This window comes from Cynocephalus volans, chromosome X (genome assembly GCF_027409185.1).
Source record: "Cynocephalus volans isolate mCynVol1 chromosome X, mCynVol1.pri, whole genome shotgun sequence".
Lineage (NCBI taxonomy): Eukaryota > Metazoa > Chordata > Mammalia > Dermoptera > Cynocephalidae > Cynocephalus > Cynocephalus volans.
In genome coordinates, this window is record NC_084478.1 from 11,381,990 (window position 1) to 11,395,073 (window position 13,084).

Below are 13,084 nucleotides of genomic sequence, written 5' to 3' on the forward strand. Positions count from 1 at the left end.
AGGTCTCAGGTAGAAAAGAGGAACTTATTGGGAATTGGACAAAATACCATATTTGCTACACCATAGTAAGGAACTTGGCTGCATTGTTTTCATGCTCTAGGACTTTGTGGAAGGTGAGACTTAAGAGCTGTTAACCAGAATGTTTGGCAGAAAAAATTTCTACGCAGCAATGCATTCAGGAAGATGCATGGTAATTGCAATAACCATAACTCAGCAGTTATGGCAGAAGAGGCATGATGTAAAGCCAGAATTTAAAAGAGAAGCAGAGCATAAAGATTTAGAAAATTTGCTGCCTGGCCATGTGGTAGAGAAGCAGAGAGCAGGAGAAAAACGCAAGGGTGAAGCAGATAAACTGGTTGCTAAGGACATTAGCTTGGCGGTGAGGCAGCCAGGTGCTAACAGGCAAGACAAGGGGAGAAAAGCCATGATGACATTTTAGAAATCTGGAAGGGCACCTCTCCCACCACAGACCCCTGAGGCATAGGAGGCCCAAGGTGTCCCAGAGAACAGACCTGGGGCACCACTTCCCTCAGGAACCCACTCCCTGCATCCCAGCTGCTCCAGCTGCAGCATCCCTGCCTCAAGCAGCCCCAAGTGTGGTTTGTGTAACACCTCTGGAGAACAGAAGCTGGAAACCGTTTTGTGAAGGTTAATTCTAGGTGCCAACTTGGTTAGATGAAGGAATGCTGAGAAACCTGGTAAAACTGTCTTTTCAGGTGCGTCCATGAGGGTGTTTCCAGCAGAGATAGTATGAGAGTCTGAGTGGACCGGGTGGGAAAGACCCACCCTCAGTGTGGGTGGGAACCATCCAATCTGCTGGGGACCCAGAGAGAACAAAAGACAGAAGAAAGAGGTGAACCTCTCTTGATCTGCTGGAGCTGGGATAAACTCTTCTCTCCTGTCTCTGGACATCAGAGCTTGAGACTCTTCAGCTTTAGGGATCCAGGACTTACACCAAGAATACCATCAGCTTCCCTGGTTTTTAGGCCTTTGGACTTGGAGTGAGCCACGCTACTGGAATGTAGCTTATAGACAGCCTATCGTGGGACTTTTCTTCATAGCCATGTGAGCTAATTCTCCTAATAAATCCCTCTCATATAATTATAATGTATTCTATTGATTCTGTCTCTCTGGAGATCCCTGACTAGTACACTTGGTGGCATCCACATCATCTTAAATGTTCAGGCTGGCAGAGCATGAGAGCTGTGGAGGTATGGCAGCCTCCACCCCAATTTCAGAGGATGTACAGAAAAGCCTGGGGGCCCAGGCAGATACCTGCCACACATGTGGAGCCACTGCAGAAGCCATCTACTAGAGCAATGCCAAGCAGGAAAGTGGGATCGGAGCTCCCACAGAGACCCCCCCAACAGAGAAATGTCTAGGAGAGCCAACACAGCAGGGCTGCCACCAGGACCCCAGAGCTGTAGGGCCACTGGCAACATGGAACACCCACCTTGAAAAGCTGCAGGCACCAGTGCAGCTCAATGGGCTATGCCTTGCACAGCACTGGGAGTGTGGCTGCCCAGTGCTTTGGGGGCCCAGATGCTCCATTGTGCCCAAGATGCAGGACTTGGAGTCAAAGAAGATTATTTTGGAGCTTTAAGACTTAATGTCTATCCTGATGTGCTTTGGGCTTGTTTGGGGCCTGTTTCTCCTTTCTTCTGGCCTAGTCCTCCCTTTTGAAATGGGAATGTGTAGCCAGTGTCTGTTCCACTATTGTATCTTGGAAGTAGATAAATTTGGTTTTGATTTTTACACATTCATGGCTGGAAGTTTTGCCTTTGGTCTCAGATGAGACTTTGGACTTCGAAGTTGGTGCTGGAACAAGCTAAGACTTTTGGGACTGCTGGGATGGAATAATTGTATTTGTATGTGACAGTGACATGAGTTTTAGGGGGCCAGGGGCAGAATGATAGTTTGGATGTCTTGCCCCCACCAAAACTCACATGGAAATCTGACTCCAATGTGGCAGTGTTGGGAGCTGTTTGAGTCATGGGGTGGATCCCTCATGAATGGATTAATGCTCTCCCTGGGGCAGGGGGGATTAATGAGTGAGTTCTCACTCTATTAGTTCCCATGAAAGCTCGTTGCTTAAAAAGACCCTGGCACCTCCTCTCTCTCTCTCTTGCTTCCTCTTGCCATGTGATCTGCTTGTACCCACCAGCTGCCTGCTACTTTCAGCCATGTCTAGAAGGAGCCTGAGGCCCATGACAGATGCAGCTGTCCCAGAATCATAAGCCAAATAAACCCCAGTTCTTTATAAATCACCCAGTCTCGGGTATTCTGTTATAGCCACAAAAAAACGGACTAACAGGCCCCCACTGCTTTCTATTACTTATGATATGAGGCTGGCCATTGAGTTTGAGGACAGTAAGGACAGGAAATTTGAGGACAGAATGTAGGAGGACAGGGAGTGTGAGGCAAAGTTTGAGGACAGGAAATATGAGACAGGAAGTGCAAAGACAGGAAATGTGAGGACAGTTTGAGGACAGGAAGTTCAAGGACAGTTAGTGTGAGGACAGTTGGACTACCAGAAATATGAGATAGGAAGTTCAAGGACAGGAAGTTCGAAGACAGGAAGTATGAGACAGGAAGTTCAAGGACAGGAAGTGTGGGGACACGAAGTTTGAGGATTGGGAGTTTGCAGACATGAAGTGTGAGATCAGTTGAAGGAGAGGAAGTATGACAGGAAGTTCAAGGACAGGAAGTTCGAGGACAGGAATTGTGAGGACACGAAGTATTAGAACAGGAAGTTCCAGGACAGGAAGGAAGACAGGAAGTTTGAAGACAGTTAAGGAGACCCCAGCAATGGGGTCATCTTGTGCTCAGGAAGGTTGGAAATATTTGCTGGACCATCAGTATGGTCACTCTAGGAACTTCATTTGGCTGTATATTATTTAGAGAAGAGGGGCCAATGATAGGAGAGTCTTCCTACACTCTTAACCTATACGCACAGCCTTCAGGTATGTGCAAAGGTAATGCTGAGTTCAAAGGAATGAAGCATTGACATACGCAACAATGTGAATGGACCTCAAAACATCATGCTGAGTGAAAGAAGCCAGATGGAGAAAACCACATATCACATGATTCCATTTATATGAAATGTCCAGAAGAGGCAAATGCATAGAGACAGAAAGTAGATTAGTGGTTGCCAGGGGATAGGGTATGGGGTGATGGAGAGTGACTGGTAATGGGTTCTGGGGTTGTGGAAATGTTCTAGGGTTAGTAGTTATACTAGTAAATATATTTTGTGAATGCAGTAGACAGCACTGAATCTTCCATTCTAAAGGGTGAATGTTATGGTATATGAATTATATCTCAATCAAAAGAATAACATAGAGTTGTGTCAGAGTGATGAATCTCACTCAATGTCCACTGGCTGAGTGTTTACTGAGCAAAGTTTCTGCCTGCTGTAGGCACCGGAAACACTAAGAGCAACACAAAGCCCTGCTCTCATGGGGTGACAATCTTGAGAGGGTGACATATAAGAAGCAATGTCCTTGCCCCTCTGGCTGGGGAGGGGGCAGCCACAGAAGCCCTGGCTTAGGTGAAGAAGATTTTACATGAAATCAAGTTCAGAGCTGTGATTAATCTAAGAGGTGAGCTGATGTTTATAAGTGAAAGTGGCCAAACACTTCGGATAGCCCCAATAAGGGCCCCCAAAGACGTCCACGTCCTCATCTCCAGAGCCTGTGAATATGTTCTGTTACATGGCAAAAGAGACTTTGCAGATGTGATGAAGTTAAGTATTTTTGAGATGAAGAGATCAACCTGGATTATTCGTGTGGGCCCAATGTCACCTGATGAGTCCACAAAAGCAGAGAGGCTTTACCAACTGCACAGAACGAGAGAGAATGGAAGTGTGAAGACTTGACCCAGCATTGCTGGCTTCGAAGACAGAGGAAGGGGCCACAGCCAAGGAATGGGGGCAGGTTCTAGAAGCTGGGAGCATGGTGTGGCTGGAGCAGGGAGAATGAATGAAGGAGGATAGAGGGAGGACTTGTGGTGAGGTCCCTGTGGGTCACAGGATGGTGTTGGCTTTTGTCTAAGTATATTGAGAATGCACTGGAAGACTCATCATTTTTTCAAAAAAAGTACTGCAATAAAGAACAGTCTTAAAGTTTACAAAACACAGAATATGAAGGCTGGGTGGCTGGCTCAGTTGGTTAGAGCACAGCCTTGTAACACCAAGGTCAAGGGTTCAGATGCCTGCACCTGCCAACCACCAAAAAAAAACAAAACAAAACAGAATCTGAAGAAAAATTCAGTAAGAAAGTGGGGAGGTAGCTTTGGGAAGAAATCAGCCAGTGGCTGTGACTCCAAGTTTTGGGGGAGATGACAGAAAGGGAAGAAAAGGGAAGATTCTTGGTTTTGTCTGGTCTCTGTTTACCGCCTGAATCTCTGACATGGAAGTGAATTCAGTTGGGTCTGGAGCTAAACTTGCCCTAAATCTGGGGCTTCGCAGAAGAAGGACATGAACCAGGGGCCCTGTCCTTGGGCCCTGCATCCCCCAGGGAGACCTAAGGCCACATCAGTGCTGGCTTCACCTGATAAGTAAGGAGCTCCTATCCCCACTACTTCCCAAAGCCACCTCTACCTAACATGCAAGTGCAACCATCTGAATGCTCAGTGCAAACAGGAAGGAGTCCAGACTCGAGAGACCAGTGGTTATTAGATCATCCACGAGAGCAGGGGTTCCCTTTCTTCCTTCCCCACCTCCCCAGTCCCCATTCCCTGCATAGTTAACATTCCTGGACAGTCCGTATCACTCCTCTTTGTGCTTCAGTACACCCCACCCTGTTTCCCCACAGGATCTGAGGCACCGCCTTGCACAAGCAGCTGGGAAGAGGGAGCGCAGCACAGGCAGAGCTGACTGACTGGTCCAGCACCGCCTTCGCTTGGCCTCTTCTGTCTGATGGGACCCCGGGGGGCTAGGGCTCCATCAGACGTGCCGGCCTTCATTCCTAATTCCACCAGACTCCTGGAAAGTAGCGTGACCCCCATCTCATTGGGATTTTAACTCAGAAAGATAAGCTGTGTAGACAAAGGGAGCAGTCAGGGATCTGAGTGGGATAGGATGCCCCTCTATAATGAGATGAGAGGGAAGAGACACGGAATTGCACACAGGGGAATGAGCTTCAAAAGGAGAAATATTTTGTAGCTAGCTGTCTGGGCGGCCATAAGGGACCGACTGCAACATATTTTGCATCCCACATTGGAAGCAGTGCCAGGAGGAGCCCTTCCTTGGCCTTCCTGGGGCTGGGAGCATGTCGGGTGTGTCTGAGCAATGCGGGGTCCTGCCCAGGAGGCGCAGATACCCAGTGGAGTGGCTTTCAGCAAAGGGCTGGAGCACTAAGAGTGCACAGTCTCTCATTCCAGACCCTACCCTTGGGCTGCACGACAATTGTGGGCTGAGGTGGGACAGCGGGCAGGCGTGAGACCAGGCAAGTCTGGGGCTGGAGCTCACCAAAGCCCGGTCAATGGTTCCCTGCCCCCAAACAGGCATGCAGGATAGGGCTCAGGTGCGGCCCAGTTATGTAGCGGTAGCCACACCAATATCTTAGGCATCCAGCACTGAGTTTCAAGTGCTTCAAGAGCATCTTGAGGTGTCAGCACCATGGCAGAAGACATCAAGACCAAAATCAAGAATTACAAGATTGCTCCTTCTGACAGCCACTTACCCATCCAGAACCAGACTAGAAGAGAGTCCAGAGTTTAATCCAGACATACTTTCAAATTGCAGCCCCTACCCTGGAATACAGCAGGACACTACTGTCCCCACCAGCTGCGGTCTCTCAACAGCCACCTGCAGAATGAACCCCACCCCAGGCAAGCTGGCTCCTACAGAGAAGCTACGGAGGCTTCTGATCCCACACTCTCAGCTGTGGCTCAAACCATCCAGGGGGATCCTCTTGGAGACCGCACACCCAGGCTCCAGGAAGTACAACTTCCACCAGGTAGGGGTGAGGACTTGGTCTGCACAGCCACTGAGCAGCTGTCTTGTTTCTCTGCTGTGTAGCGTGTTCCTCTTTGATGGGAGAGCCTACCTCACTCGCAACAGACAGTCATCCTAGTACTGGAAAACTGCCCTTGCTCTTGCCCCTCGGAGGCAAGATGTCTGGATGTCTCACCTTGAATGTGCACCTTCTGCATGATGGTGGGTCCTCAGAAGCGAGGCTCTGCCCAGTATCCTTTAGTCTCTGGCACCCAGCATCCTGCCTACCTGAACACTGAGCTGCAAAATGTATTTGCAAACACTCTCCTGGGTGTGAGGAGGGCTTCCTGATTGCCTCTCCTGGTCTCTCAGGGCTCGTCTGTCCTCTGGGTACAGACAGTGCCCACCCTGTCCCATCTGGCCCCATCTCCCTTGCATCCCCACCATGGGTGACGGTGAAGTAATGCATCCTCCTATGACAACAGGAGTAATGCACTTCTTCCAGCTGCTGCCAGCACTCCAAGGCTCTTCTTATCTCCATAACTGGTGGTCTATGAGACCTCTAATTTTGTCGTTGCTCTGATCCCTCCAAATCTGATTGAGGGAATGGCTGGAGACACACCATTGCATAGGCTGCAGGAACAAGGCCTTCCCATGCTGCTAGTTGCCTACCCAAAGCCATTCTCTCCTTTATCTTTACTAACTTGTCACACAGAGCAGTGACATGCTTGGCTAGCAGACTATGCTTCCTACCTCTTCCAGCAGCTAAGTGTGACCACATGTACTAGTCTGTTTTCTGTTGCTGATAACAAAATACCTGAAACATGGTAATTTATAAAGAAATGAAATGTATTTCTTACAGTTTGGAGGCTGGGAAGTCCAAGTCCAGGGGGCATATCTGGTGAGGACCTTCTCCTGGGTGGGAACTCTCTACAGAGTCCATGGCAATGCAGGAAATCACATGGCAAGAGCGCATCTAACATGCTCACTCACTCTCCTTATGAAGCCCCCAGTCTACTTCCTGACAACCCATTAAACTATTAACCCATTACTCCATGAATGAATGAACCCAGGCATGTGGGCACAGTCCTCACAATCCAATCACCTTTTAAAGGCCCCACCTCTCAAATGCCATATTGAGGATTAAGTTCCACATGAACTTTGGAGGGGACATTCAGATCATAGCACCACGAAACTAAGTTCTGGCCAAGAATATGTAAGTAGCGTTGTGTGAAACTTCCAGTGATGCTGCTTAAAACTGGCTCAGGGGAAATGGGCCCTTTCTGTATCACCCTCTTCCTCCTTCTTGCTGCTTGGAATGCAGGTGTGATGGCTGGGGCACCAGCAGATATACTGGGCCATGACACCTTGAGGATGGAAGTCAAACAATAGGCTGGTGGAGCAGGGTGGTAAAAGAAGCCTGAGTTTCTGATGTCCATCAGAAGAACCCTGGATTGCCCACCTCTGGGCTCCTTTAGCATGAAAGAGAAGTTCTATCATGTTTAAGACACTATTATTTTATGTATTTTATGCAGCCAAAAAGAATCCTCACTGATCCACCTGGTTGGCTGCCTTTGGCTTTGACCATCTTCTCTGGAGGATTTTCACAGCCAGGCATATCTGTGTTCCATACAGATGTGTAAGAGTTTGGTAGATAAGTTTAAAAAAAAAAAAAAAGGAAGGAAAAAGCATAAAAAATGAAGTAAGCACTAAACCACAGGCCAGAGAGATCAAAGATAATGATGATGTGACACATCTAAGGGACATCAATGGTTTTAGAAGAAGGCTGTATCTAGACTACCCAATATATTCTACAATCTGCATATAATCTCTATTTGTTTACTGATATTTGTTTTAAGAGTGAATTTATCCAACAAGTGGTGCTGGAACAAAGCGATATCCATATGCAAACAATAAAGATGGACCCATTCCTCACTTGTACACAAAAATTAACTCAAAATGGACCTAAATAGACTTTGTAGTGCATTGAATTATGTCCCCCCAAAATTCACTGAAGCTTGAAATGTGTCCCCCAAGTTTCATGTATTAGAAACTTGACCCCCACTGTGACCGTTAAGCAGTAGGAAGTCCTATTATGGTAATTGTAAGGTGGGGCCTTGAAGAGGTGATTAGATTGTAGAACCGTGCAGTAGTGAATGGATTAGTAATGGTGGTCAGAGGTGTGATTCTGAGGGCTTTAAAAGGAGAGAGAATGAGGAAGTTGGTCTCTTGTTCTCTCTGCTCTGCTATTTCACAACGTGATACCCACGTCACTGAAGTCACCACCAAGATCCTCACCAGATGTGTTCCCTGGACTTTGGATGTCCCAGGCTCAGAAACTGTAAGCAATAAATTTCGTGTTCTTTATAAATTGCCCAGTTCTGTGTATTTTGTTATAAGTAGCAGAAATGGACTAATGCAGACTGAATGGAAGTGTTTGAACCATAAGAAAACATAGGTATAAATCTTTGTGACCTTGGGTTAGGCAATGGTTTCTTAAATACGACCGCAAGAGCATAATAAACCAAAGAAAAACAATTTTAAATTGGACTTCATGAAAATGAAAAGCTCTTGTGCTTCAAAACATACCACGAAGTAAGTGGAAAAACAACATACAGAATGGGAGAAAAACTTTGCAGATCACATATCTAATAAGGTACTTGTATCTAGAATATATAATGGACTCTTACAACTCCATAATAAAAAGACAAATAATCCAATTTAAAAATGGGCAAAGCAGTTGAATAGACATTTCTACAAGAAGGTATGCAAATGGCCAGCAAGCACACAAAAAGATGATCAACGTTATTAGCCACATGCTGAAATCAAAACCACAATGAGTTACCACCTCACGCACTCTAGGACAGCTAAAATTAAAACAAATGAACAGATAAGAAGTGTTAGCGAGGCTGGGGAGAAACTGGAACTCTCATACACTGCTGGCAAAATGGTGCAGTCACTTTGGAAGGCAGTTTAGCAGTTTCTTACAAGATTATACCTAGAGTTACCATGTGGTTCAGCAACTCCACTCCCAGGTGTATACCCAGGAGTATATGATGAAAACATGTTCACACAAACACTAGTATACAAATGTTCATTGAAGCATTATTCCTAATATTAAGCACAATGGAAACACCCTAAATGCTCATCAACTGATAAATGAAAAAACAAAATATAGCATATTCATACACCGGAATGTTATTCAGCAATAAAAAGGAATTGTCTTAGCCTATTTGGGCTGCTGTAACAAAATACCACAAACTGGGTGGCTTATAAACAACAGATGTTATATTTATCACAGTTCTGGAGGCTGGAGGTACAAGATCAAGGTGCTGGCAGATTCAGTGTCTGGTGAGGGCCCCCTTCTGGATCACAGATGACACTTTCTGTCTCCTCACACACTGGAAGGGACAAGACTACTCTCTGGGTTCTCGTTTACAAAAGCACTAACCACATTCACAAGGACTCCACCTTCCTGATCTAATCACCTCCCCAAAAGCCCTACCTCCTAACACCATTTCAACATACAAATTTGGGGGGACACAAATATTCAGATCATAGTAGGAATAAAGTACTGACACTTGCTACAACATGGATAAACCTTGAAAATACTATGCTGTTTAAAAAGCCACACACACAAGGTCACATATTTTATGATTCAATTTAAAGGAAATGTCCAGAACACGCAAATCCGGGGAGACAGAAAGTAGATTTGGGGTTGCCAGAGGCTGGAAGGATGGTAGAATGGTGAGTGACTGGTAACTGGCACAGTGATTCTTCTGGGGATGTTTAGAACATCATAAAACTAAATGATGGTGATGGTTGCATAACAGTGTGAATATACTAAAAACTGCTGGATTTTACACTTTTTAACGTGTGAACTTTATAAAATTGTTGATAGAAAGCACGCAGGGGCTCCATCCAAAGGGGACCTGATTCAAGCAGACCATGAACTTGGTGGGGGACAAATGCTTCCTGGACTTGGAGCCAGAAGACCTGGATGCTCGCCCTGCCCTTCTGCGTCCACCTCGTCTGTCACACAAGTTCTCTTGTGTGTTGCTCTTTCCTCAACACACATTCACATCCCAGCTACAGTAACAGCGACACCTACGGAGAGCCTACTACGTGCCAGACACTGTCCATGTACACATTTCACTGCGTTTACTTGCTCCTGCCAGTGGCCTTAGGAGGTGGGTACCATTTAACAGCTGAGAAAACAGAAGTCCAGAGAGGTTAAGCAATTTGCCAACAGTCACACAGCTACCGAGCACTTGGGCAGGAATTCAAAGCCACCAGTGCCCAACTTACAAGCCACTGTGTGATCCCCTCCAGATAGCCACCTGCAACTCCAGGGTCTCAATTCCGTGTTTAGCATAAAGTGTCAATATATTCTCAGAAGAATGTTTTTCCTCTGACCTTTGTATACAATCAAAAATTGCTTATATTCGCACCAATCCTTTTTTAGTATTTCTTCAGTTCCAAATATTTAATTTCTTGAATTACTTATTTTCCAGGTTTTGAACTCCTCAATATTTTGAATCTGCCTTTGGCCTCTGACACAAATGAGCTGTCACAGATGTTTCTGGGTGGAGGGGCCAGATGATAGTTTGACTGAGGGCACCTGCCCTACTGCAAAACACTTGCAAATGCTCGGTGGTAGCTCCACACTTCCCTCATGAGATGGAACTAGGGCAGAAATCCCTGCTCATTTTGGCAGCACATACCTCAGTCCTGCCGATCTCCATATCACCAGGTAGGCATCCACTGCGTAGCAGAACAGCCACCAGAAGCAGGCGCTGTACAACAGCTGGATCCACATGTGCAAGCAGGAAGAGCCCAGCATCAAAGCTTCCGCAGATAGGCATGAGATGTCCAGCCCATCCGTGAGATGACAGGCAACACAGGAAGGCTCCTGGCACACATGTGGACGCGGTCTCTGGAACTGAGGGCCGGCTGTGGCCTCTGTCCTCTGTCTGCTCAGCTAGACCTGACTGACAAACCCACTTTCTGGCACACTTGCAGGCACAGTAGACAAGGCTCCAAGAAGTGCAGTTTAAACTGGCATGAGGGTTCTAGGGGCTCGGAAGTAGAAGCTTTTTCTCTGGGAATGAATGAGTACAGGCAGAAAAGGCTCAGAAAGTCCTTCCAAGCAGAAGGGGATGGAAGGGGGCTCAGGGTGTTGGAAGATCACTAAGCCTTGCCGTTGTGGGCTGAGACAGGTGCTTCATCAGGAGGCCATGGAAGGGAAGGAAGGAAGCGGGCAATTCTGCTACAGGACAGAGAATCAGCACCACCTGGGTAAGCTTTACATCACTCCCTTGAGCATCCACTTGGTGAACAGAGCATAATGTGTGCATGTGTATTATACATATTTATTTATTTCATGGTTTATAAACCATGAATATGTTTAGTATATGTTATTATTATATGTAACATAATATGTTTGAATATAAAATGTTTGTGAGATGTAAGTTAAACATAAAATGTTTATATGTTACCATTATATATATTTCAATATATTTCCTTCACTTAATTGATAATGTTTTTGTGTGCTTGTGGCTCCGTTTAGGGTAAGTAGGGTAAGGGCGCACATTTGTGCTTCCAGGGCTGAGGGTGGAGAAGCCACACTTGCGTGTGCATCAGCATCCCCTGGAGGGTTTATTAAAACACAGACCTGGCTGAGCTCCAGCCAGAGTTCCTGATCAGTAGGTCTGGGGCATGGCCTGAGCCTTTGCATTTCTAGCAGATGCCCAGGGGCTGCTGGGGCTGCCCTTTGAGGACAGCAGTGTGACAGGAACGCAGGTAGGGAGGAGAGGGGAACAAAGGTGGGCGCACCTACCGCACTCCCCACGCAGAAAGTGGCAGGCCAGATGTCTGTTCCGTTCACATCGGAGATGTTCTCTACGAAATCTGGGAGTCCTAACCACGCCGAAGACCGGATTATGATACCTACGTGAGAATTAAATGATGCTTGGTGTCTGATCCTAATTCAAATCTAAAGCTGACTTTTTTTGCTTTGTACAGATAACAGATAGATAGATGGACAGACAGAGATCTAGATAGATAGATAGACAGACAGACAGACAGATAGACAACAGATATGATAGTGAGGAAGCTAGATAGATATGATAGAAGATAAACATGACACATAAAGATAGATGATAGATAGGAAGGGAAGAAGAGAGGGGAAGGGGAGGGGAGAGGATGGAAGGGACGAGAAGGGAATGGAAGGAAGTAAGAAAAATCCACACATATTGGAGTGTGCAGAGAGAGAGAAAGAAAAAAGACTGTTACTCAGAAAATAACTCTTATGATAGCAAAGCAATCCCAGGCACTCTGATTTCAAATTGAACAATCTTTGGCTACAATCTCGTCCCTAATTTTTTGTTTGTTTGTTTGTTTGCTTGGCATTGCAAAGTGATTTTGTGAATAGCAATCTGTACTTCTCAGCTGCAATTTTAATGTCCATGTTAATTATACCTCATATAAAAACGAATTATTCAAAAAGCACAGTTTGGAAGTTTAAATATATAGATCCTTCATTCTTTTTTAAAAAACTACATTTAAGATTTTCACAAATTAGCTCTCAATAATTTGCTTTTAACATTTATTATTTGTGAGTTTCCCTTGCTATTAGACTCAAATATCTAATGCTACTTAAAACAGCGCACACACTTACGGTACATATTATGGTTTTTTCATTAGGTAATACAATACCCTTTGTTTAAACATACACTATGTAATACACTACTAAAGGAGAACTGGGAACACTAAGACATACTATTTCTCATTATCAAGCCACTGCTAACAAAAATAATGCCTTTCTTCTGTATATAATTTTTGGCACATAGCACTCCTTTGAGCTCAATAAAAGCCCCATGAGGTAGGCATCGTATTTCTTATTTTTCTGTAAGGGGACAGGTCACCAGCCTTCTTCTGACTTCTGCTTTCTCCTCATTTGCCCACAACACTATCCACCACCCTTTGTAAGGCTAAAGGATGTGCGCATAATATTTCACTAACCATCAAAAGATGTCTGGGTACACCTTTACTTCCAGATATTCAAGTTATAGAAACTAAGTTACTATTAAGATGCTTTTCCAAAACGACTTAGCAGAATCAGGAAGAAAAGCAGTTTTGATTGAATTA

At 45.5% G+C, this 13,084-nt stretch overlaps 1 protein-coding gene across 1 annotated transcript in view; it reads right to left on the reverse strand.

Moving 5' to 3' along the window:
* The window catches only part of LOC134367165 (G-protein coupled receptor 143-like), a 350,752-nt gene extending 338,131 nt beyond the window's left edge, over positions 1–12,621 (reverse strand). Inside the window, exons 1-3 of the mRNA XM_063083815.1 lie at positions 12,615–12,621; positions 11,776–11,884; positions 10,660–10,755 (exon numbers count right to left, since the gene is read on the reverse strand). Coding sequence (XP_062939885.1) covers positions 10,660–10,755; positions 11,776–11,884; positions 12,615–12,621 — 212 coding nt within the window. The remainder of the gene's footprint in view (positions 1–10,659; positions 10,756–11,775; positions 11,885–12,614) is intronic.
* Between the last annotated feature and the right edge of the window lie 463 nt (positions 12,622–13,084).